The sequence below is a fragment of the Myxocyprinus asiaticus genome, chromosome 14 (assembly GCF_019703515.2).
Source record: "Myxocyprinus asiaticus isolate MX2 ecotype Aquarium Trade chromosome 14, UBuf_Myxa_2, whole genome shotgun sequence".
Lineage (NCBI taxonomy): Eukaryota > Metazoa > Chordata > Actinopteri > Cypriniformes > Catostomidae > Myxocyprinus > Myxocyprinus asiaticus.
Genome location: NC_059357.1, coordinates 5,796,684 through 5,824,246, shown reverse-complemented (window position 1 = coordinate 5,824,246; position 27,563 = coordinate 5,796,684). Strand labels below are relative to the sequence as shown.

At 38.4% G+C, this 27,563-nt stretch overlaps 1 protein-coding gene across 3 annotated transcripts in view; it reads right to left on the bottom strand.

The window, feature by feature from the left end:
* The window catches only part of LOC127451878 (cAMP-dependent protein kinase type I-beta regulatory subunit), a 98,413-nt gene that overhangs the window by 60,235 nt on the left and 10,615 nt on the right, over nt 1-27,563 (bottom strand). For all 3 annotated transcript variants that reach the window (XM_051716912.1, XM_051716913.1, XM_051716911.1), the window contains exon 5: nt 2,704-2,765. In XM_051716912.1, the coding sequence (XP_051572872.1) occupies nt 2,704-2,765 (62 nt within the window). The remainder of the gene's footprint in view (nt 1-2,703; nt 2,766-27,563) is intronic.

Genomic DNA, 27,563 nt, shown 5'->3' with positions numbered 1-27,563 from the left:
GCGGTCGCTATCTCTCCTCATCTGACGGCCACGATCGCTGTATCTCATTTTTGGGTGCTTCCCACGCGGAGACATCATTCGTGGATGGTTCATGTCCTCATTGCGAGAACATGACCATGGCTACGTTGCGGTCGCGGCTTACTTTCATCAGTATTAGGCTGAGTCGGTTAGCACTGGGGGCGATTTGGGGACTTCAATGGGAGCTTCTCCGCTGGGTAACCCCCCCACGGACCTCCTATTCCCCTGCACGCTCGTATGCCCCGGCCGGGTTTTGGGATGAGACCGCGGGCCCGTCTCAGGGCGGGTTCACGGCCTCGTTCAGAACTCGCAAAGAGGATGAGATATCCACTGCAGCATCGTAGAGCAGGCTCGCTTACCCGGGCAGCCGTGAGTGTCGGGCTGGAGTGGAACCCTCCACTCCCCCCAAACCCTTGCGGCTCGACAATTGGTTCCTGGGGCCAGAGCGCCGCTCGTGGCTGCTGGACGTGCCACCTCCACCCTGCATGCCATGGCTCTCCTGCAGGTGCACCAAGCCAAGGCACTTAAAGAACTGCACGAGGGTAGTTCTGACCCGGGATTAATGCAGGAGCTGCGCTTGGCGACCGACCTCGCCCTCCGGGCGACGAAGGTCACGGCGCGGTCTCTCGGGCAGCGATGTCCACCTTGGTGGTCCACGAACGCCACCTTTGGCTCAATCTGTTCGAGTCGAGAGAGGCTGACAAGGTTCGAATCCTTGATGCCCCCATCTCCCAGGCTGGCCTATTCGGTGACGCCATCAGAGACTTTGCCCGGCAGTGTTTGACGGTAAGGAAGCAGATGGAGGCCGTACAACATATCCAGCCCCAGCGCGGCTCGAGGCCCCGTACCCCGTCTGCTCGTCGCCAAGGGTGTCCCCCTGCGTAGGTAACACCGGCTCCGCCACAGCCCGACCCAGTGGGCCGGCCCCGGAGTGGAGCTGCCCGCAGGAAACAGACGCTACACGTCTCACGGCCGGCCGCCGAGAACCCGAGGAAGGCCTCAAAGTGCCCCTGAGACGGGCAGCCCAGGAAGTCAGGAACTCACCCTTCAGGAGCTGGTAAAGAGACCTCTCCTTCCCCCGACAGAGGGTCGGGTGGAGAATCCTTATTTTCCTTTTCTTTTGATTTCGCTGCACGCCCAACGGGCTGCGGTACCCACTTTGCCAAGAAAAGAGCAGTTCCCTCACTTCCTGGGCCTCACAGTCGGTGTTCACGGCCATCGTTCTCTCTGGCAGGTTCGGCGCCCCGGAGGTGGGACTTCTGCCCTGCGCCCAGCTGTGGCACAAGTCTGCTCCCAATGTGATGGTCTCCACGGGTCACGAGGACGCACTTCTTCCTCCCCCGTCCCAGGCCGTTCCGGGGGTAGTCACAAGGAGCCAGGTAAGTGCTTTGATGTCCGTAGACTCGACACGGCCACAAGTGGCACCTCAGGCTCCGCCCCGTCGCGAGGCCCAACTGTTCCCTTGGTCCCTCTCACACGGAGCTTGGAGGCGTGGCTCGTGCTCCCCAACCCGTCGGTAGGGGACCTGCAGGTGTTCTCTGTCAGCGAACTGTGCCTGGAGTTCGGCCCGGGTGACTCTCACGTGGGTCATTGACGCCATCGCTATGGCATATCACGCCCAGGACGTGCCCCCCACTAGACTCGGTAAGACCATGTGACGTATTTCCACTTGAAAGCCCCCCTCTCTGAGTGGGGTGTGGTCTCCACGGTTTCCTCCTCTTTAGAGGGACACCCCCTGACATGAACTTATATGGCCCCCAGCTGAACGTTTTCGTTCTTTTTGGGGAGAAAAAAAGAAAAAAGGCCGCGGCTGGGCGGCTTGTCCTTGAGGTGCAGGGGACCGTTTGATGCCCACAAGAGCATTGGGGGAGGTTACGTGATGGCCGGGTGCACTGGCTATGAGGCACACAGAGGTGTGACCGTCTCGCCCCGCTAGTTCACATAACACAGTTCAGTAGTCGTGGCGTTTTGTATAGGGACCCCTAGTGTCACTACATCGACACAACGTTGAGTGAGTGACAGAATGGGAACTGTCATAACCTCCGTTCCCTGATGGAGGGAACGAGACGTTGTGTCCCTCCTGCCACAACACCGAACTACCCGCTGAATGGGCCAGGATCTTGTCTCGGCTCCTCAGTGCAAAACCTGAATGAGTGGTTGCATTCCAGCTCCTTTTATACCCGTATGTCCGGGGGAGTGGCATGCAAATTCCACTCGCCAATTCTCATTGGCCTTTTCACAAAGATCAGAGATGTCTGGGGCTCCCAGGAGCGACACCTAGTGTCACTTCATCGACATAACGTCTCGTTCCCTCCATCAGGGAACGGAGGTTACAACAGTAACCGAGACATTTTTACAAAGTGTATTACTAATTAATTATATTTAATTAATTATGTTTTATTTTATATTCATAAAATAAAACATCGGTTTTTCACATCTGCATTTTCATTCTTATTACCGATATGCTGATTGTTTTAATTTGGTCAATAATTGGCAGCCGATACAACCGCACTTCAGTAATTAAATTATTTGCAGAAAATGTGCTTTATTATCATGACAATAAAGTAAAAATACAAAATCTTAGTGGTCCTAAAACAGGCTTATAGTTTTACTTTACAGTGTGTGTGTGTGTGTGTGTGTGTGTGTATGTGTGTGTGTAATATTACACTTCTTGTTTATCCATACCTTGCTGGATTACTGTTTCCCCGGCTATATGTGTGACTGGAAACATGGCATCAAATATGTCACTGGAAAAAAAGATAGGAACATAAGATTAATCTCTTTTTCTACAATTGGGATTCCTCAAACAAACACACACACACACACACACATACAAACAGAATTCACTTGAACAGTAATATCAGTGCCATCTTTATTACTATTATAAGTGGAAAGTACATGCTGTTGTCATAGAGGTCAAATGCTACATGACACGGTCAATGCTACTTTATCACACCCTTCCCATCATATAGACAATTTTCACTGTATGCACAAAAACACACATACATTCTGCATACAGTTTAAGGTACAAATTAAAACAAACTAATAATGAATGCTCATATTCTGTTCTTCATGAGGCACACACCCTTACAACCCTGCCTGTGTGAAAGCAAAGTGTGTTGTAAGTGTTACAAGTTTATGACCCTGATTATACACTTCCATTCTTTGTGTTTCAGCGCCACTGCTGTGTCAGTCACTACACATGACCTCTGACCCTATTCCTGCAATACAACTCTCCAGTTACTGCTGCTGGCTGTACACAATGATTATTCACTTATGCTGCTGTTATGTTGTCAATGTCCCTGAAGTTGTGTTTATGTTCATGTTGCGTTTGATTGTTGGTTGAGTAAATATTGGACACGGCTGTTGATTTGGATGTGAGAGGAATATACATTTTGGGATTATGCAATTATGGCCACTATTGCAAAAAAAATAAAAAAATAAAGTGTCGACATGTCTTTTCATGCAATAAAACATGCAGTGACTAGGTGCTGTCAATCTCTAAAAATGGACAAAACAGCACCAGAAAATAAACTCATAAATATAAACTCAAAGAAACTCATTTTAAAGGAATAGCTGTGTCATCATTTACTCAACATCCTGTTGATTTTCTTTTCTTTTCTATTGGTAAATAACTACTTGAGATTCAGTCTGTAGCTCACACAAAGATTTCATATGGCTTCAGAAAACTTTCAAATAAAGCGTCAATAGAGCTTGTCGAAACAATGACTGTTGTTATATGCAAAAGAGCAGCTTGGACATTCTGCAAAACATCTCCTTCAGTGACTGCATGGAAGTAAGAAAGTTGTTTGGAATAGAAACAATAAGAAGGTAAGCAAATAATGACAGGATTTCCATTTTTTGTGCTTTGAACTATTCCTCTAAAATGAGTTCCAATGTATTCAAATTCAAGTTGAGAATATAAAAGTAATTGTGAGTAATATACTTCAGAGGAAACAGTAACGAAATGTTTAGAGGCATTGAAACTCCTGTTCTAGTCATGAGTACTGGAATATGATATAATAATGGAGTGTCTGGTAGGTGGTCTTCAGTCAAAAGCACTTGGTTTTCCATTTGTTTTAGATGTGTACTGAGTGTAAAGGATGTTTGTTTAGAAAGTTCCACCACTCATGCGAGAGCTCTCTTCAGTTTAATTGTGGGTACTCCCCGGCATTTAAACCTATTCACAACCCGTGGCGTTACAAGAATTATGACTGCTGTGGGAGACGATGATGCCTCCCTGAAGATGTGGCCTGAAGCAAAATCTCCCGTGGTAAAGCTGTACGTAGCTAGGATGGCTGATCTCACAAGTGGTGTCACAAAGGGCTATTGATGATAGAAGCAGAGCTGATCTCACAAGTCTCTTCTGATGAGCTAATTGGTAGAATCTGGAGTGAGAGACTCAGGACTGAGAAACACTTTGCTAGACCAGCAATAACCAGCGTAAACCAGCCTGGATCATCATGGAAATTCATGCTGGTCTAAGCTGATATTTTGAGAAGGGTAGAGACACAGAGGAATATGAGAGGCAACAAGAGTTTCGTCTGAACCTGTCCATGAATGGGTAGGATGAAGACAAGTTGGTAAGTCTGAATAAGAGTGGCATAATGAATTAAGTTACAAGTAATAAAACTCATGAAGGGGGTTAATAGATATTGTAAGGGGGTGCATGTTTCCCGCCTTTTGAGTCACAGCAGATTTGGGGTTGGATAGATTGAAGAATATGAGATGTGTCAATGAGGAGGTTAAAGTCACCATTAAAGATGAGCAGAATGTGGCCTTCTGGGAAAAGCCTGAGCAGAGTTTTCACAATTTATATCCAAAAACCACAAACTGATGAGGTGAGTGACGTTTACTGCTGTGAATGAATCACTGAATGATTAGCTGCTGGGTGTGATACGCTGGATTGTTTAATGACTTACAACAAAGATGTACCCCAATGCAGACATTGCAAAAGTTCTGAATTATCAAACCATCAAGTCAGGTCTACATTGCTGGTTTACTGTTTACCATCAAATTTGGTCAACATTGCAGCTCCTGGAACAGTCTGGTTCACTTTTGATCATCAAGTCTGGTCCACACTGAATCTCTTGGACCAGTTTGATCCACTTTTGACCATCAAGTCTGATCCACAGTGAAGCTCCTGTACCAACCTGGTCCACTTTTAACCATCAAGTCTAGTCCACATTGCAGGTCCACTTCTGACCCTCAAGTCTGGTCCACAATAAAGTTTCTAGACCAATCTGGTCTAATTTTGACCATCAAGACTGGCCCACATTGAAGCTCCTGTACCTATCTGGTCCTCTTTTGACCATCAAGTCTAGTCCACATTGCAGGTCCACTTCCGACCATCAAGTCTGGTCCACATTTAAGCTCCTGAATCAATTTTGTCCACTTTTGACCATCAAGTTAAGTCCACATGGCAGGTCCTCTTCTGACCATCAAATCTGGTCCACAATAAAGTTCCTGGTCCATTCTGTTCCACTTTTGACCATTATGTCTGGTCCACACTGCAGCAAGAACCAACCACATACAGGAAGGGGCTGTCTGACTAACATGTCAAAAGATAAAATAAAAAAACAACAACAACAAAAAAAAAAACAGTTGTGATGTTTAGTGGCGGATACATCTGAAATCAGATATAACTCTAGTATTAAAGCAAGAGAAATGCAGAATGTGTAGTTGTGCTCAAGGATATCTTGTTTACTTGCTGCTAAGTGCCTGAAAAATCAGATTCAAAGCACAAACTTTGCAAGATTTGGCAAGTCCAGCAACTACTTTTTCCTGACTCCTGGAAATTGTCTAAAGGTTAGTAAAGCAGATTGCTAGCTCTTGACATTTTTGTGTGCAACAAGCATAAGACAGTCTGTTGAACGCTTTGTGGAAGTCTGGCCAGTGGAAGACAGGGGGAGAGTTTAGGAAACCTTTTAAAAAGCATAGTTATTTTTCCAATTCTGTATGGTGGCACAGAAATATATGCTTCACCTTTAGTGACTAAAGAAAACAATAGGTACATGACACCCTTATGACACTGAAGTTAATTCACATAAGGACAGTATGATGTGATAATCTATATTATACAACAGTTAGTTACGGTCCTCAAATCTGATTGGACGAGAGGCGTTCTAAGAGTGTTGATAGCTCACACCTTCAGCACTGGGACGCTTTATTGTTTGTATAATTCCGCTTGTGTTCATGGCGTTCCAAACTAATGTGTTAGAGCAGTACAGATGTATGAATGTTCATGTATCCCTGTGACATTAAATATTTAAACCAGCAGGTAGCAACAAAACACCATATTTTGTGTGCTATGAGCGAGTTGATCTCATGTTGACAAACTGTGTAACGTTGGTAAGTTTACAAGTTTCTTTGAAGTCATCCGGAACTGTCTCTCACTCCACGATTGCTCGGATTACTAATACACTATAGCTGAAAAATAGTTAAACTACAAGCTTCAGCATTACTGTCGATCACAGCTGAGATTCACGACTGACAGTGTAATTAAACACGCTCAGGTTGCCTACCTGATACCCGCCGAGTTGGGAGAACATGTAAAATTTCAACATGGCGGAGGAGAGTCTGGTTTCTATGTTGTGTCAAAATAAGAGTTCTGAAAGAAAACCACAAAACACTTGAACGTGACTGAAATACTCGTAGGATAATTCAGATAGCATGTACGGCAGCATCATTCCATGATAGGAGCGGATTACTATCACACTAAAGCTGAGGAATAGGGTTAAACTAACAGCTGCAGCACTACTGTTCATCACTGCAAGGTAATCACATGCTCAGTCTCTCTTTCTCTCTCTCTCTCTCACACACACACAAACACACACAAGTCCTTGTTTTTCCAATAACTTGTTAGAAACAGCCTAAGCTGTCGTTACTAGTTTGGTTTTTGAATTAGTAACGGAGGCTTGGGCGCATCTTTCGAACTAGCAACAGCAGATCCTGTGGCGTAAGAAAGTAGTTCCACACACAAGAGCGTTTTTTTGAGACATTCCTTAGTTTTTCCCTACTTATTAATTTACTTGTTCATTGAACTGTTGTATAAAAGCAACATCATGCTGTATTGCCCGTCTTTCAGCACGGATGTGATTATCTACGGCACTCGGCCTACGGAATCACAGGAAATTACAGCTGTATTGACAGCTAGACATACAGCACTCTTGCTCGTGTGATATTGCTTTAATATACTTTATAGAGTGCAACATTATAAAGCTATTATGTATATTATTTAGCTATCAAGACAAAATAAACATAAAAAGACATCTATTTTGCTGAAGATATAGAGCAGAACATCCTACAAATGAAGACGTGTTGAAGACAGTGTGGTGACGACACTGATTGTCAACGCAGTGATTTGTAAATAACTGTTTTCATGTACATACTTGTGACCAAAAAAATCTAATGAGGCTTCTAAATCATCACCTTTTCTTTTCTTTTTTAATTGATTTGCACACATATAAAGGGAAAGTGTTAAAAGCACAAAAATTAGGGCTCCTTTATTTTCTTTACAAGTCTGAGCCTGCCCTAACCTCTCAAACAAAACTTAACGCAAAGGAGCAAACTCTTTTAGCAAAGCAGCAGTTAGATGGTAAAAGAAATTAGAAAGTGTGTTAAAGGGCAGTTGAGATGAGAAAGAGCGAGTGCTTGGTCCTATTTGTCTTTTTATTAGGTTAAAGGATGTTAGGTAACTAGTTGGGGCCCCTGTTCTGTTCGCTTGTTTAGTTCTGTCATTCTTCATGTCCCCTTAGGGATGTGAAGAAATTGGAAAATTTTGTCATCATTTAGTCACCCTCATTTCCTTCCAAACCTGCTGTAATATTTAATATTATTTAATATTATATTTTCTTCATACAGGTTTGGAATGACATTAGGGTCAATAATAATTGTTCACTTTTTTTGTAAACTATTCCTTTAACAGCAAAGGAATTTTATCATCAGTGAAGTTACATGAGAAAACAAGGAACGCCTGGTTTAGGGCATCTGATTCAGAATGTCTGCGTGTCCTGTGAGTGTTTGCTTTAGAGGCATGTTTTTTGTGCGTGTGGAAGCTTCGACACACTAGCTGTTAAACAGATGACAGAGTCACGCTCTCAGTTACACACCTGTGTACTTTTACAAGAGGCATAAAGCAGACTCTGTACTGGCACTGAGATGGTTCACACATGCTAAACACTGCCATTGAATGTGGACAGCTGTTTACAGATGGTTGCATCCTCTCTGAGGAGATACGCTAATATTTAAGGAAACGGAACTAGAGAGAAACACCAGCCCGTGGCATCATCTCTTTGCATTCGCATTGGCAGTTCAACAATAAGCAATCGCTTACTGACCATCAACAAGTTGATTATAATGGAATCATTCTAGTTTTGACACATCTGGCAGTGTGGACAGCATGGGCTTGCCAAGTGGGACGTGTTCCTGGAGCAACATTGCTATCAACCAATCAGATTTTAGGGTTAGAGTTAGGCTTAGGGCTTGCATTGGAGCTTCAATGGACAATGTGGACAACGGCCCTGCAACTATATTTTTACAAACCTAGCATTTCACTCTGGTTTTAGGGACTTTCTGTTGTTAGACAAAAATGTTGTTCTAGGTCCATCAAAAGATGTCTTACTTGACAAAAATCAATTGAATCATTTGAATACCATTCTCTGATTCATGGTCTAACCCACATCAAAACTTTGAGTAACACGCAAATGTGTTTACAAAGCGCTGACCTGGTTTCACAACTGATGGCATCTGTGACAGAGATGAAAGGGTCAGACTGATAAACTGTGATTAACAACACTGCTGTGGATTATCGTGATCTCACTGTATCAGTGTCAATATCACTGTAGTGAAGAAATACATAAACACTAGCCTAAACACACCTAAACACACACTCACACTGTTCTTATCAATCAGAGGAGCAAACGTGCAGATTTGTGTTTATGCACACTGCAGATGGTTGCTATGAGGCAGGGAAATCCCAACTTTAATTGGCGACGAGCTTCATGTTTTTATGCATTCTGTGTATAATATTGCAGCTGTTTTGGACAAACTTTTTCCTATGGGATAAATCTGTCTGTCTGAGCACTAAGTAATGCAGTCTATCTGTCTAGTCTATCTGTCTGTTTGTCTATCTGTCTGCCTGTCAGTCTGTTTTCAATGATGGATGAAATTAAATGACAGTACACCCAAACTGAATTCCAGCCAAAGGAATAAAGCTCAAATAAATACCAGAATGCTGCCAATTTCAGAGATGCCTGTAATGTAATGAAATCAGCCTCATAAATGAGCCATATCATGAAAAAGAGGATTTTTCATGCTTTTTAAAAATAAAAGAGTACTATGTAAACATACTCAAAACATTCTTAAAGCTCTCTCCCAGTCAACCCTGATAATTTATCAAAACTAAGCTGCAAAAATGGGTAATTCAGAATTTGTCATATTATGATGTCACAACTATGAACTCATTAACATATGACCACTCAAATATAATATCAACGCCAAGAGAGCAACAGTGCCTGCCCACTTCTTGAGCCATCTTGGAATTATCTCCATTAATTTTTTCCATAGGGACTTCATTAAATACTTCATAAAAGAGTTTGAATACGCAAACCAAACCAATAAGCTACAAAGTGAATCACAACATTGTGAACTTTGATTTGAAGAAAAAAAGTATTTGAAAAAAGGTACAAGTACTTAACGCCTCTCATGAGGGAATAAACAACAATACCATGAAGCATTGCGAATAATGTGAGCAATTAAAAACGATGGAAAAATATAAAACTATTTATTTTAATTTTATTGCAAAATATTATATATATATATACACATATATAAGTAGTTTGAGAGTGTAGGGAGTGCAACTTGACCGTCATTCACAGTGCCTCATAAGAGTGGGCGGTCGCTGCAGAGCTCTTTTGGTGTGCTTTGTTGGCCACGATTCTCTGATAGGTGGATTGTTTACATTCAGAATGATGGGTAGTGAATTATGCTATAAAACACAATTTTTTTTAACCTTGTGCGACCCCGCAGGCTCATGGGAGGACTTGCTATTTTGGATTTGCTATACGCAACGCTTCGATACCTGTTTTTTTGTTTTATTTTTTCTGAATCCCATATCATTTTTATCATCACAATGGTGTTTAAATAAATGAATTCATTAAAACTTTAATCAAATGAAAGTATAACAATTAATTTTCAACATGATATTATATTATTTTTATCAAATGAAGTGATGTTATACAGAACCTCACAGCACAATCCAAAATACAACATTGGAGTTATTTTTGTCAAATAAATCGCTGCGTAACAGAGCATCACAGATGTGAGATACTGCTTAAATATAATGCAATTACTATTGATTTATTATTATTAGTAGCAGTATTACAGTGAATATTACTTAACTATACAGTAGTGCTGGCCGAAATATCGAATATTAACAATACAATCGAGATAATTTTGCTGATGATGTAAAATTGACCAATATCGTGAATATCGTGATGATTTTAATGTGCTTTCATTTGGCCATTAAGTTTCAAAAACAGCTCATCAGCAGACTAATTTCACGATCCTTCAGGGCTGCACAATTAATCAAAATAACATCAAAATGGCGAGTTGGTCTTGTGATTACTAATCCACAAAAGGCTGTGATTTAAAGACAGATAAATGGTCTGTGTGTGATTCAGACCAAACCAGTGATGCACTGATCTGTGTGCACGCGCATGGCGGCGCTCTCAGATTAGTTCACGTGCATTGTGAAATCAAAATAATGCAGGTTCAAGCATTCGTGCAATTCCAAACATTAGTAACAGTTACAAGTTATTATACAAATCTACAAACGTGGCACAGAATAACAGAAAAGGAGGAGATTACAGCGTTTCAGGAAATGCTGAACATTGTAAACTGTCAAATACACATTGCCTTTCCTGTGTCTAAATAAAAGCTCCTTGTGAAGTTGAAGTAAATACGACAGCACTTTCAGTGTCAAAATAAAAGCCCCAGGTGAAGATGAAGTAAACAGGACAGAAATATATTACTTTTGTATAACACAAATCTAATAATCAGAATAATAATGATAATTCAGCATTATATTATAATAATCAACCTGTCGTGACCCACAGTAATAATTTAGTATTATGCAACTGGGGTTTCAAAAATAAGTAATTGAAGTAGCTTTGCACAGTAAAAACATTTGAAGGTAAATAATGCTTTTTATTAAGCTACTATGTATTATTGTATATGAAATCTAAATATAAAGTGCATATCAATGAAAATGATTGAATTTTATTCTCCCCTCTGTTTATTTAATGAAAAACGAATTACTGGATTTTATGTTAATGTCTTTAAAATATTTAATCTATTTGGCTGTTTGGATGAAATTATGGTTCCTCTGATAAAAAAAACAACAACAACAACAAACACTTTTGAGCCATTTTAGAGCAAATACATAATTATCGAGATATATATTGAATATCATCAATAGGCTTTAAGACATATCGCCCAGCCCTACTGTACAGTAGTGATCTATTCCTGTTGTAAATTTTTCCCTTAAAATTAGCTTTTATTTTGGTGGATCTTTTAATATGAAGTGTTTCTGTGTTGTTGTGACCAACGAGATCTGACGTTATGACGGTAGCTTCCCACTCCAGAAATGCTGGTCGGTATGTGATTCAAAGTGATTATTAAATCGCAAAAGTCATCTATTTAATTAAATAATTATGTAGTCTGTATGTGCCTTGCTCTACAAAGTGAATTAGTGCTCTGCTCGCTGTCATCTGCTACAAACAGAGCGCGTGATGCTCATGATAGTGTTTTCTGTGTATGAGCCAAGGAGCTCTAAAAGGTATGAGCACTTTGTGTCTTTATATCAGCACAACACCGGCTTCACACATTCACAAGCACTCACATTTGAAGCACGCAGCACATGCAAACTATATATTTATCTCATTAAATCGCAGCCTTTGCTGTTAAATAATCTCACTAGGATATGACCTGATTTTAATTTGTGCGGTGAATGTTTACATAATGACATTCCTACTTCAGATGGTTTCAGTTTTTAGTATCGGAGCATTTTTACAAGCACAAGTACAAGTACATGAGTGTGGTATCGGACCCGATTCCGATATCAGTATTGGTATCGGGACATCCCTAGTTAAAATACTTTTTTGTTTGAGCATGCCGACCAGACCCACAAAACAACAAGCAACAACCTGTTTATAAATGTCAGAAATTACACACTTCACCTTTAATATCTTGACTATTAAGCAATCTGATCCATAAAGACATCTACTGGTGCTTTCCAGTAAATTCACACAGAAAAAAGAAAAATCACATGCCCATTTTGGGCACAATGGTTGTAGTTCACGAATCATCCCTTCTTGGGTTTGAACCTGCAAACTTTGGGCTACCAACTCACATCTTTGACCACTAAGCCACACCACCCCCATTTACTCAATTCCCCCCTTTTTTGGCTACAGTATATTACACCTCTCTCTTTCTCTCTGGTGATAAAAGTGTGTGAAAATGAGGAATTATTCTTGAACTGCAATGGAATCGAAGCTCTGTCTTTTTCATGTGTCCACATCACAAGACAAATAGACTCACATATGCACACTCATACAGGCAATAAAAACAGTAAAAGCAAACCAGACACTGCCTCCCTAGGAACGATTTGTCTCTTTCTGTCCAGCAGAGGAAAGGGAGTGATGTTTCTAAAGTAGAGAGCTCAGCACAAACAGCTCACCCCTCTGTCCGGGGTTAACTGGAAAAGATGTTTACACTGCTCACAGGAGGAGAGGAGAGGAAAAGACATCTAAAAATGCTGGAATTGCACTAAGTGGGACAGATTTAGACAGCCAGCAGAATATAGATCCCAGTACTAGTGAATAACAGGAACTCAGAGGGTGAACTACAGTGGCATGTCGACGACAAATATTGACAGGAAATTAAGTAGTGTCTAGAAAGATTGTTCTGAGTGATTTACTTCCAGATACACCTTATCGACACCTGCATCATCAGCTTTTCAACATCAGAACTGCAAGAGTGCAAATGTGTGCATGTACATATACGAGGCAGCTGTCAAAATGGCCAGGCATCAGCCAATTAATTAAGGCTGAGTATCAATACAGACTTCCCGATATCATTCAATTCCAATTCACAAGTTATTACCAACGAAAGAAAAAATAAATAAATAAAAAAAATAACGATTTGTTGGCTCAACAACCATAATGTAAGATAATAAATAGCTTCTACTCAAAAACGTACATATTTATATGTAGCTTTACTTAATTTGCATTCCCTATCTGTCACTCACTCGACGTTGTGTCGATGTAGTGACACTAGGGGTCACTCTTGGGAGCCCCAAACACCTCTGCTTTTTTGAAAAAAGACCAATGAGAATTGGTGAGTGGAATTTGCATGCCACTCCCCCGGACATACAGGTATAAAAGGAGCTGGTATGCAACCACTCATTCAGATTTCCTCTTCGGAGCCGAGCGGTTCTATTCATTGAGCTGAATTCATCCACCGAGTTCATTCACCTCTCTCTGCTGTATTTTACGGTGCATTTCAGCGGCTTCTCCTCCTCTGCATCTGTGGTTTGCAGAGAATGCCCCTGGGCACTTCGCCCCTGAGTATATTTTCTTTCTAAAAGAGCGGCACACACGGAACGTCTTTTTAAATATGCCTTTCCGTCTGTGTGTTATTCGTGGTTGCGGTCGTTATCTCTCCGCTTCTGACGGCCACTATCGCAGTCTTTCGTGTCTGGGCGCTGCCCACGCGGAGATATCGTTCATGGATGGGTCTTGTCCTCATTGCGAGAACATGACCATGGCAACGTTACGGTTGCGGCTTGCATTCGTAAGAAAGCAAGCCACCCCAGCGGCTCCCCACCTCGGTCATTCAAGTAAATTAGGTAGAAACAATAATATTGAAGTTCATTTAAAACAACGTGGTATTCTTTGCTAACTCTTATTAGTGTGGCATATCTTTTTAAGTAAATATATTTGAATGAACTGATACATTTGTGTACATTTAACAAAGGTTTTCTAGTTATGCTGACATATAATGACCCTAAGTTGAATTTACTCAAAAAGTGCGATGTAAAACTGCTACATATATATTTTAAGTAAATCCAACACATTGCTTTTTTTCCCCCCAGCGATTTAATTCCAATTCGATTCTGATACATTTTGGTATATTTCAGTTATAATATTTATTTAGCTTACATATGAAAGCAATCTGATGATACTTCTTTGCGCTCTGTGCATGTGTCAAGTGTGAGGAAATGTAATCGAGCTTCAAATTAGATCACACCAAGGAAAATGCAGATGGCAAGATTTATAGTGAAAACCGATCGTATTGCTTCAGAAGATATAGATTAAACCACTCAAGTCGTATGGATTACCTTTATGCTGCCTTTATGTCCTCTCTGAAGTTTGGAAGTGTTGGACCCCATTGACTTGCATTGTATGGCTATATTCACATCTCCATTAATATAACTTCAGTTGAGTTTTGCAGAAAACAGAAAGTCATACAAGTTTGAGATGGCATATGGGTGAGTAAACTATGGGAGAATTTTTGTGTGAACTATTCCTTTAAATTACCGGTCTTTGATGTATGATTATAATAGAGTAATACTTTTTGAAGCTACTAAAGTTATCCATTCGGGAGCAATGCATGGTTTTCTTATTTTCTTGTTCTTACATTCTTACGCTGTTTGTGTTCACTTTACGCATAAATTACTGTGTTTACATTAATGCCTCAAAGCATTTTCACAGAATTTTAAAGTGTTTTACTGTTTAGGCACGTGTTGAGCACCCCTGGCGGGATCATTAAAATGAAGATGGTGATTAATTTGGAAAACTTTTTGTTTGTTTGTTTTTTACCCAGCCCTACGATTAATTGACCTGGACGATATATTGTTCTATGACTACATCTACATGTTATGGTAAAACTTCATAATAATTCTGTGTGCATGTCATGCTCTAGCTTTGCATCATTGGCTCTTCTCTTGTTATTGTGTTGGATTTTGAAACATGAATGTGTGTTTTATGTATTAACAAACTAAACATAGGTCTTCACCTAATGAATGCTGTGTGATAATTCACTTTTTTTTCATATAACATTAAACAATTTGTAAAAGAACACAGCCAGCATTACATGGAAAGTTGTCATAAGTTAAAGTCCAAGTCAGTTAGATATTGCACTGCCTCAGCAGTTGCTTCATGTAGCGCCCGAAGACCACCAATAAAGCGTCTTATTGGGCACTAATATACTATGTGATCTGTTGTCTGGCAAGGTGCACCACAGTCACATGCTGGGGAATCTGCAGCTCCCCACTTATACATGAGAGAGGCATTGAAACCGGTTCAACATGACCCACTCACGCCGCCTGTTCACAGCCAGGCACTCTCATTACTGTGTCAGTAATTCACTATAATTGCATGATACAAAAATAATGATACCTCATAAATTCCTCAAATAAAATATACCTCAGCACAAATGTCAAATTAAACTAAATTTAATCTAAAAATAAAAAAACAGCAATAGTCCCTGATACAGTTCCAGTAAATTCCAGAAGGTCAGTATGGAATGAGTGGGTGGTCACACAGGTCAGGTTAGGGGGCCCAGACAGGCGAAACAGCCCATTACACACTCTGGATCTGAATACACGAGTGAGGGGACAGAGTAGAGGAATATAATTGGATGGGGAAAGGACTGGAGCGAATGTACAGGAAAAAAAAAGAGCACTGATGTGGATGAGTAGTTCAGCAATGGAGAGAGAGTGTGAAAGAGAACTGTTTCTTGTGGTGACTGACCTCATTACCAGAAACTCCCTTTGTGACAACACAAAGCTATGCTAAATATTGACCACACATATACACACACTTTACAACTGCACCCTTAACCACACGTAACACTTACAGAGTAAAACGTCCACAGTAATTTAGCACAGGAAGAAACGAGCGTAAAACGTCCAGCTGGGGACGACCTTCAATGCACCAGTAGACACACACACACACACACACACACACACACACGCATACACACATATGTCGGTACTCCTATCGTTATGAGGACTCTCTATAGACATAATGATTTTTATACTGTGCAAACTATCTATTCTATCCCCTAACCCTGACCCTACCCCAAAACCTAACCACCACAGAAACCTTTTGACATTAAAAAAAAAAAAAGAACATTGTTTAGTATGTTTTTTTAAGCTGTTTGAATTACGGGGACACTAGAGATGTCCTCATAAACCACATTTATAGCATAATACCCTCATAATTACTAGTGTATAACCTAAAAAACAATTCCTCGTAAACCACCAAAATCAAAACACACACACACCACACACACACACACACACACAAACACACACAAGAAAAAGTAGTTTACTACATTAAAATTATTAAAGGGGACAATATCGTTTAAAAAAGATATAATAATATACTTAAACAAAAGAAACGTCTAAATTTAGGTGACAGCATTAAATTGAATATCTTTTTTATTTTTTTGTATAATGCAATACAACACAATAAATACAAGTAACAAAACTAGAAAATAGACTGTTTTTATAATCGAAAATAGGGCTGGGTATTAAATCAGATTTCTGTTCCAGGTTTCATTTGGGTATATCAATTATAATGTCCATTTTGCTTACATATGAAAAATTCTCTCTCAGCTAATGCTGTTGATTATACAGGGGATCTTCTAACAAGGTACATTATGAAAATATAAATTTTACTAATGATATTTTATTGTTAAATTGCATATATATATATATATATATATATATATATATATATATATATATAGATAGATAGATAGATAGATAGTATATATAGTCCAAAATAATGCATGTTAACAAGAAACATGTAACTATATAGTTACATGTTTGTTGTTAACATGTATTCTCTTGTAGACTCTGTGTCTGGGCCATCCGGTATATATATCTACATATATCTATATATATCTATATATATCTATATATATATATATATATATATATATATATATATATATATATAAAATTACTACATATATGACAATATATGTCATGACCCCTTTAAAGGTGTTTTCGATCGAGCACACTTGCTAAATGGAGATGGAATGCATAAAAAAAACCTGAACTGGAGCCTTTCTGGAGAAAAATATAATGAAGTGACGAACAAACTGGCAAAAAAATTAAAACAATTTTTTGAAACGGAGGTACCGGAACACCATTCTGGAATGTTCCGCCCCAATTGGTCCTGGTCGAAAACAGTGATGAATAGCAGCATTTAACAAAATATTAAGTTTTTAAAAAGACGACGCAGGGACTGAATTGTTTATTTGATCGGTGAATCGTTTGTTTTACATAACCGCACAAATGAACCAATTCCCTAAAGTGAATCGGACTTCCCACTGCTACACATGATAGGACAGCTGGATTATGGACTCGGTTCGCTTGGACTGGTTCGCTACTGAACAATGTAGTTAAGTTTGTAGTGTCACTAATTTTAGTTAGTTAATCCCCAACACTGCACACAAACTAATCCACAAAGGGAAAAAGTACAGCTGTAAAACTGCCCAGACAAACAATCTCAAGTCAAGTCAGTTAAAGCTATTCATCAGATAGCAACATTTCCTCCTCCTTCCTGGTGTGTGGGGGCAGGTTTAAGTGGTTTATGAGGACATTGTTTTAGGTTACAAACTGGTAATTACAAGGGTATTATGCTATAAATATGGTTTATGAGGACATTTCTAGTGTCCCCATAATTCAAATCGCTTAAAAAAAAACATACTAAATGATGTTTTATTGAAAATGTAAAAATGCATAAAGTTTTTTGTGAGTGTTAGGTTTAGGTGTAGGGTTAGGGTTAGGGGATAGAATCTATAGTTCGTACAGTATAAAAATCATTATGTCTATGGAGAGTCCTCAATGATAGCTGCACCAACATGTGTGTGCTTACAACATCACTGCTGCAGTGCAAACACACCTGTGTTGAAGCGGTCTGGTGCCTCCCAGATACAACCGACCCAATTCAAACCCAAACATCACAGATTCTGGGCCAGAGTTTACCAGCTTACAACAACAGAGCAGCTTCAGATAATTTTGTGCTGACAAATACAGTATTTCTATGATGTCAGAAACTCATGGTGACAACTTGTCAGCTCTGCTGTTGGCGCCAAATGAATTTGTTTGATTGTTGATCCTCTTCAGTCAGACATCTGAATTGGAGAAACAGCGCATCTTACAGGACGGACAATGTTACTGCATGGTCTGTGACCACTGGGTCTTTTTTTTTTTCCAAGCTGTAAGGTTTCATTTTCTTAGCCATTTTATGTTTATATTTTAAATGTGTCCGATACTTCTTAGAGGTGATATAGTTTAATTTTTAGTATTGTTGTGTTAATCAGTTCATTCTAATTAATGATTTTTTTATGTGTGTGTGTGTGAGAGAGAGAAACTAAGGTAAAGTAGATTAAAATCGCATTTCTGTGCTGGTTATGGGAGGAAATCTGTGGAATTTTGTGAAATTGATTTAAATATGATTTTAAATGTGAAAAATGGAGCTGAGAGAAAGCATTATCAAATTAGCCATATATTTAACAAACAAGTACTCAAGGGCTGGACAAAATGTAAGCTTATGTGAAATATTGGTGATTGAACTGTGTGGAAATCTGTGGAACTATCTGCACAATTTGTGGGTGCCGATTAAATGACTCGATAGGTGTTTTTAAAATCTTTCTGTTGTGTCCTAATGCATTATTTAAGCACATTGTCTAACGTAAATGGACTTCCACCTGGTGTTGGAGTTTTTAAGCAGATTATGAGTGAGATAGAAGTGTCAAAGGTGTCCTTCATTAGCTCGAGCTCTGAAGCTGTGACTTGGGTTCATCTGATACAGTCAAAGAACATTACATCACCCGCAACTAACTCTGCCTAAAACAGACCAGGAGAAAATAAACCCACCATTCAAGACCTCTGCAGCGTGTGTGGCCTATCAGGTGGACTGTAGTCTGTGCTATTTAAAAATACACTCAAAACTGATAGGCTGATTATGAAAAATCATTTAGCTCGTTTTAACTTCATATGCGTTTTTTAACAAAGCACACACCAGATTCAGAAATGGTCATTTAATTCTGTTTATTTCTGATCTGTTGTGGTCTCCAAAGATGTGCAATGTCCATCAGCACTGGGCTATAGGAGCAAAGGGCAGAGGCTGCTGGGTCAAGGTTCAAAGGTCAAAGGTCAGAAAGGTCCTTACTGCTTAATTGGTGGATTACCCCAGCTGCATGGCCGACGTTATGTGAACGCAAGGACACACACGCATCAACACACATTAGCGCTGGATTAACTTAATCTTTCTGCATTAGAACAGCATTTAACAGTTTCCACATAGACAGAAGGACAAAATCCAGTCATAATATTCAACAGAATCTGATATTGCAGAACACCTTGACTTTCTATTATATTATTAAAGGGCTCTTTGGAAACTTGACTTTGATTGGCCAGTCGAGGCATTCTGCAGTCAAATTATTTTTGTATAATGACCACTAAAGTGTATAATTGACCAATGTCCCAGGAAACCAATTTGTTACACTGCTGTGTGAGTTTCGTGTTTCTCATATCACTCTACGGACCAATTTGAACTCAAACCCATATGTCATGCTCATTTATTTGGTACTGTACAGTAAGTGTTTAGTGCAGCAAGAATTTAATTGACAGTCCAACACTGTACATGTGCTTCTCGGGCAAGTTGGCACATGCAGTTTTATGCAGCGATTTGATGGCTTTGACTAGATAAATCATCGTAATCTCTGTAATCATAGCATTAAGTGGAAAATCTTTGGCCATATATAATGGAAACCTTTAGCAATCATTTAATAATTTAGTGCTAGTACAATATGTAATTATAAGGCTGAGCACAAGTACCAACGAGCCAACAAGAACTACAAATAGTATCAGTACATATCTCTTTAACCTCTTCAACTCCAGAACTTTTTTTAGCTGCCATCTATTTAAAAGTTCCACATTAACACATACTATGGACTAACTGCCAAAAACTGGTCTCATGTTTTCAGAAATCTCCCCCCCCCAAAAAAAGACTCCAATTATTCATAAATAATACCGTATATGTTTACAATCTTATGATGAATAGATTTTGTTTTCATCCTAACTTTGTAAGCATGTAATTCTGGTTCTGTTCACTCTATCAACGTCCAAAATGTCTTGTTTGTTCCACTAGATGGCATCAAGTACAAGAAAAAAATAATTCTCTATCACCTTCCATCACAAAATGGCAATCTAAAATATAGATGGCGCAAAATAGCCCTCACAGATGTGCTCGTCCATAGACATTCAGTCTAATTTTCAGTTCAGGTACCACCTCCATTGTTTCATCGAATATCTCGGCGTCTGAGTGGACTAGAAGATCAAGCTTAGATCCTCTCCTTTGCGATGGTGTATAACATTAATAGTTGATAACATATATTTACAATGATTTGTTTAGCATTCTTTTCCCGCATATTTTGGTCTGGACATCTAAGATATAGCATTGGATTATTTACACAAGCAAGCACACAGACAAGTTAAATATAGCTAATTTTTATAGAAAATTGCCTTAGCTAAAAGCAGATATACATGTTTTAGCTATTTTGGGCTTACAGCAGTAGTAATCGGCACATAAAAGAGACGTTTGTTCTTGATGTCTTACAGAAATCATATTTCACTTTGTGATTCTTTTGAAAATCTTTCACATTTTGGTATAAAGGCAACAAAATAAATTGTACAGTCACATTCCTGAGAATGAGAGTTTTCATTTGATAAATGATTTGTCTAGTTAAGTGCTATTTGGAAGACTTTTATGTTCATATTAATATTTCTGCCACACGACCTCTAGGTGACGCTGATTTGCAACACAAATGTTTGCAGGCCTTATTTTGTTATTTTATGTAACATAAATGCAGAAGTGATGGTTATCTATGAAAGGTTGAGATTCTAAGCTTTCAAACTATACCCCATATGCCTGATTTATTTATTCGTAGACTTGAACAATTTAAGAGCAAACTTTTTGCGCAACACAGCACCCCCATTTGGGCCTTGAAGAGCTGAAGAGGTTTTAGAGATGCTGAAGGAATTTGGGTCGGAGTGTATATCAGATTCCCAGCCAAAGTCATAAGATGTATGAAGAATGTATGAAATTAAAGTTAAAGTTCCCCAAAAAATTCTGTCATCATTTATTCATCCTCAAGTTGTTCCAAAGCAGTATGACTTTATTTCTTATGCAGCACACAAAAATTTGATGTTTTAATGAATAATTGCAGTACATCTTTTCAAAACAATGGCAGAGGATAGTGACTCACTTTAAAGTTTAAAAAGGAACCCAAAAGTACTATAAATGTAATCCACGCGACTTATATTTCAAGTCTTCTAAATAAGATACGGTTTTGGTGTGAAACATCCTAAAATTTAAGCTCAGAATGAGGGTGAATAAATTATGACAGAATTTAATTTTTTAGGCGATTATTCCTTAAATTCAACAAACTTCTACCAGTGATCCACCATTCTTTTGTCATGAACCACACTCCAAACCCAGAATGAGCTTTATGAATGAGCTTTATTGCCAAGTATGCTTACACATACAAACTCAATAACCACACTAGCTAGCATTACAAAAGCGTGACTGTCTACTTTAAAGGTCTACTTTTTTAATAGTACTGTCTGGACCGCAGGTGCGTGAAACAGATGTTCCTTACAATCACAGTGTGAAGTTTATATCAGATATTGCCAGGAAACCAGATAGCCATTATGCTAAGAACAGGTTAACATTATAAAGCGTTGCTGAACAGATATTCTGCTACTCTGACTTATCACAAGACATTTACCCTGAAATGGTTTAAAATCAAATCTAACAATGCTTTTAGGCATTTTAATTGCATTACATTACTAATGGTTTGGAGTTGTGCCTACTGCTATATTTAGGCGCAACTGATACAACCGTCTTATCGTAATAAAGCTTTTTGATTTACATTTTTCTTAGTGATTATTTTATAGAATGTGGGTAAGATGATGTTACACAAAGAACGTAATACACTATGCTAATCTTTGCTGTAGATGCTAATCTCTGTCCGATTTTAGCATATACTTTATGATAATTTAAACCGTGTATATACATGCATCACAGAAGATTTATGTCCTTTTTGTCATTTTTTCTGAAAGTCATGAAAATTCCCACCACAGTGTCATTTCCAGTACATATAAAATTCTGTATTGTGTTTAACAGAATTCTGTGGTGGAAATGATGCTTTTTGAAACGTTATTATCATAGTTTTGAACATGTAATAATTAGTATTTTTGTAATGGATTTTCATATAAAAAGTCTGGGTCTAGGACATGGCTAAAACAGTAAAATCTATACTTAAAAGTCATTTGAAAAGAACCATTTCAACAAAAAGAAAAAGTTAAAATCTGATAGTTTTAGTAGAAATCAACCCCTAGGACATGAATTCACCAAAGTTGAAGAAACATCCTTAAATCGATGGACAGCCCTTCTGCATTTACTGTAGTTGCTCAATTAAATGGCTCATTGCTGCTCAAGCACTCGTTACAGCTGATTGCTGGTATTGTTTTTTTTTTTTTTTTTTTTTTATAAGAACACAATGCTTCGTTGTTTGAGACGTAGCAGGGCTCCTGTGGCGAGAGAGAGTGAGTTTGGGGGCACATATAGGATGGTGTTATGATGTAAAAAAGGAATGGAAAATAGATTTTGAATTCTAAGGTTGTGTTTGTGTGTAAAATAACAACTGCATTCACTTTGGCATTCATCCTTCATGTAACAATAGCAGAGATGCAGCCATATCACGTTGTGGAATGGTTGCCAGAGCACTGCTATGTTATGAAGTATTCTGAGTGATTTTTCAGCATGTTGGTATACTTTGCGTAGACAATGGGTTTTTCAATGGCCAATTCTTAAAGGGACTGTTCACCCAAAATGTGACTTTCTTTCTCCTATGGAACACAAAAGGAGATGTTACGCAGTATATTAGTCTGAGTCACTATTCACAGTGTATCTTTTTTCCACACTGAGACTTTTCATTAAGCATAACATTTCGTTTTGTGTTTCATATGGGTCATATGGGTTCAAAACAACATAAGGGTGAGTAAACAATGACAGAATTGTTGGGTGCACTATCACTTTAACCCTTTAAGCTTATATGGGCCCGTGAGAAAAACATTTAATTATCAAAATATTAATAACTGCAGTCTTGACCAACACAAAATAGGTATTGTTTTAAAGCTGAGGAGCTCTACTTTACAATGCATGCAGGGATTATGACTAAAACTGTACAAGTGCTTTGAAATTTGCAGACAAATCAGAAGTGTTCTGTTTTGATCATTTATTAAAATTTTGCACCGCATATATTATTATAATCTGTAAAAACACCAAACTCATCAAATAGTCATGTGTCATATGTTATTCGAAAGCTCTCAAAGAGCAGAATACAACTAGACTATTTGTTTTACTCACAGATAAGAATATAGTGAGTGATAGCTAAGTATATGTCTTTGACATCCATGTTTCATGTGAACAGATGTTGCTTATATGCCGAGTTTTTGCTTATAACTTCACGAAAATTAAATGGAACATAAAATATCACATACCATTACTTAGAGGAGGCAGTTATCTTTAAAATAAGCACACACACAACGTAATCGTATGCATAGATCATTAGATAACCCACACAAAGCACAATGTGCACCCAGCATCTGGGTTTCAGGCATTTTGCGATCTGGCTACAAACACGTTAGCTTTCCTGGATCAGACGACATCATCGGAAATGATGTAGCATCATGGAACGCTAAACCAATCAGATTTGGTTTCAGATTGCTCCAACCAGTTGTGATAGTCCTCAATATTTGGGCAGAGAGTCATGTGATCAATCACTCAAATTACTTATGGCCACCAGGAGAAGGCACAAATTACATGACACAGACTCAATAATTACTCAAATGGCACAGAATGAAACTCATTCTGTGAAATCGCATTACTAAAATTATGTCTGCATAATATGCAAAACTTTAGTCATTGTTGTGTTTGCATGTGTAATTAGTTCTTATGTACTTTTATTATGTTTTATTTGTTTGGAGAGGCTTTTGGGCACTTGGAGGTGCTTTTGGAATTAATATTTGTAATGCTATAACTTTTGATTGCTTTGTTGAATCAACACAAAATTTTACTCAGTTACAGGTGGCATGATTGGGAACAAAACAAAAGCAGTGTTTCGGATCCACCTTTTTTACACCCTGAGGTATATAATGTCAAATCAGGGAAAAAAAAGAAAAGAAAAAAATGTTGGCTTACATTTTTCTTTTTTTTTTTTTTTTTGCAGTTTCTTAGGCTGAGAGTCTCAGAATTTGCTATAATTGAAAAATTTAATTAAAATGATCGTTTCTTTAAAATGATACCAAACACTTGACCCTCCTTGTTTTGTTGTCGAGTTATAATCCTTTCATTTTTCGTATGCCACTAAAACAGGAAACCTTTAAAAACACCCTCAGAACATTAAGGGTTAAAGGTGCTGTAAGCGATTTTAACCATTGTAGAATTTCCACAAACTGAACTGTTGGATTAGCCACGCCCCCTCTTTCCAAAACTCAGCACTCAAAAGACACCAAATTAGCTTTATTGAAGCCAATATTGAGCAGGAGCGGTTGTCAAAAGCAGCAAAATAGTGCCCTCACTTGACAACTGTTATGAGCAACATGGCATAAAAAATTTAATTAAGCCTTAATAATTCGCTGCAATTACAATACTATAAGAATGCAAAAAATGACTGACAGGCAGAAAGCGTCAGAAAACGTGGCCCGCAGACACTTTTTTGTTTGCAGAGTCTAGCGCTGCCACAGAGACATATCTTTCAGGGAGTAAGAAAATTTTTTGCATACCTTTCCAAAAAAAATTAAAAATAAATCACTTACAGCACCTTTAAGCTATTTCATTTGATCCCCTTCAATCCTGAATATGTGACAGACTTAGTTGCTACATTACTGTATAGGCTACGCCTAGAGAAAATCAGACTGCTCCCAGTCAAACTGCAACATGTATAACTAGCATAATGCTATGAAACAATGACATGATCTTGACATAATGTCATTATATGGTCAGTGTGACCAAGTCATCCCTGCTACTTTGACAATATCACAGACACACATGCAGATATTTGTATATTGTGCATGGCTGTTGCTAGCAGCTGAAGATTCTGTAACCATGGAAACAATGTTAATGTTCTCCACAAATCTGAGTCATTAATATGAAGAGCTTTCTAGAGCTTTCTAAACCATGAAAACAAAAAAGAGCCATTATATCCAGGGGTTGCACATTGGGATTCTAAGGTGGGGTACATCATAATATCTTATGTAGTTATATATATATATATATATATAAACATACAGTATATTTGCTGGGAATAAATATGATTTTTGCTTTTTATGTGAGTGGTCCCCGGTTCAAAACCTGCTTGTGTACACAACTTTTAATATAGCAAGCAAAACTGCAAAATTACAGTACATAATTGCATGGCATGGCAGCTTAGGTTTTTGGAGGCAGAGTATGTGAACTGGATCAAACAAAAACTGGGTTGGAGCATACAGGAATGAAATTGATAAAGACATTGCCAATAATTAATTTCTTTTTTTAATCAAAAGTGCTGCTGTTCCGGCTTGTTGCGGCCCAATTTAACCTCTGATTATTTCCGTTTTTTTCCAACAAAATTTGCTTATAATTCTGACAAAAAATTACATATGTGTTTCTTCAACTTCAGCCAATTTCATGTCCCAAGGGCTGATTTTTATTCAAATGAACCAATATCAACTTTTTTCTTTTTGGTTATATGAAGGTCAAATTAAAACTGACTTACCAAGACTTCATCGTTTATTTTTGGTACTTTTCAAATGCCTTTTACATACTGATTTTATTGTTTTTGCCTTGTCCCAGATCCAGACTTTCAATATTAAGCAATGAAAATCCATTTTAAAAATGCTAATCATTACATGTTTAAAACTATAATAACCAAAGAGTGAAATAAACAAACCATTTCAATATTTATGTGAAAATGATTCCTATCATGTTTTCAACAATTACGACTGTCCCACAGTTGTGGCGTCATTTCCACCACACCAAACCATTTTGCCCCTAATAACGTTTTTCAAAAGTTAGTGTACTTGTTAATGAAGTCAACAAAAGTGTCAGTGAAGAGAAGATTTTTGAGATGAAATATGACAAGTGATGTTTGAAGAAAATTAAAAAAAAATCAAGTAAATTATAACTTGTGAGCAGACTATTTTTATTGGGCGTCATTTCCAATCAAGTTGTAATTTTGTAAGGTTGTGCCAAAAATGTGAAAATATTTTTAATTATGTGTATCTAGGATGCATAAAATGTTAGCTATAAAATTAGTCTTAGAAAGTTAAAGGAGTCTGCCATTTTGTTTCAAAAACGTTAAAAATGTCCAACAAAGAATTATATTAAACACAATGCGGAATTTGAGATGTAGTGACACTGTGGTGAAAATTTTTATGATTTTCAGAAGAAAAAAAATGAATTAAATACATCTCCTGTGAAGCATGAACTCACTGACATTTTAGTAGACAAATCAAATAAACTAGTGAAAGTGCGGAAAATGTTATGACGAGACTTTACTTTCTACAAGTCCACTGTGCTAAAAGTTCCCACATTTGAAGAAACACCCATATATTTTCTGTGGAACACGAAAGATGTTAAGACAGAATATAATCCTCAGTCACCATTCACTTCCATTGCATCTTTTCATCCATACAATGAAAGTGAATTGTGACTGAGACTGTCATTCTGCGAAACATCACTGTTTGTGTTCCACAGAAGAAACAAAGCCATCTGGGTTTGGAACGACATGAGAGTGCGTAATGATGACTATCCCTTCAAAACAAAATAACACACATCTGCAATCCCTGGCAATATACTGATGATAATAAGTGTGGCGAATGTCCAGCTGAGCACAGGACGGAACTGCTCGATGTTTCGGGTCGTTTGAGTGTTTATGGCGTTTCGTGTGTTCTCATAGAGGGTTTAACAGCAGAAAGCTGAGAGTTTGTTCCCTTCATGGTGGATCTGTATGGATAATGGATTCTCCTCAGCAGTGAAACTATATTCCACACACAAAGATGGAGCAACCTGAGCGAAAATCCTCGTAGACTGGGAGAGGTTTTTTCCCTTTAGTGTTGTTTAGGGTTTGTAGCATCTCCCAGACTCGAATGCCAAAATGAAACAATCCAAGTAACACCATTGCTCCACACCTGCATTAAAACACACTTTCCAGTACTGTCACACAATGCCTCCTCTTTTATTTCATTGTGGGTTGCCATGGTGATTAGAGAAACAGAGCAAATACAGTGGCTACTCACAAGCCCCTCTGATATGACTTGAACCCTCACTTCAGCACAAACATACACCCACACAGTGACAAAACACTTTCTAAAAGGGGTTAGCTTATGTTGGAAACACAATTCAATTTTTAAGAGA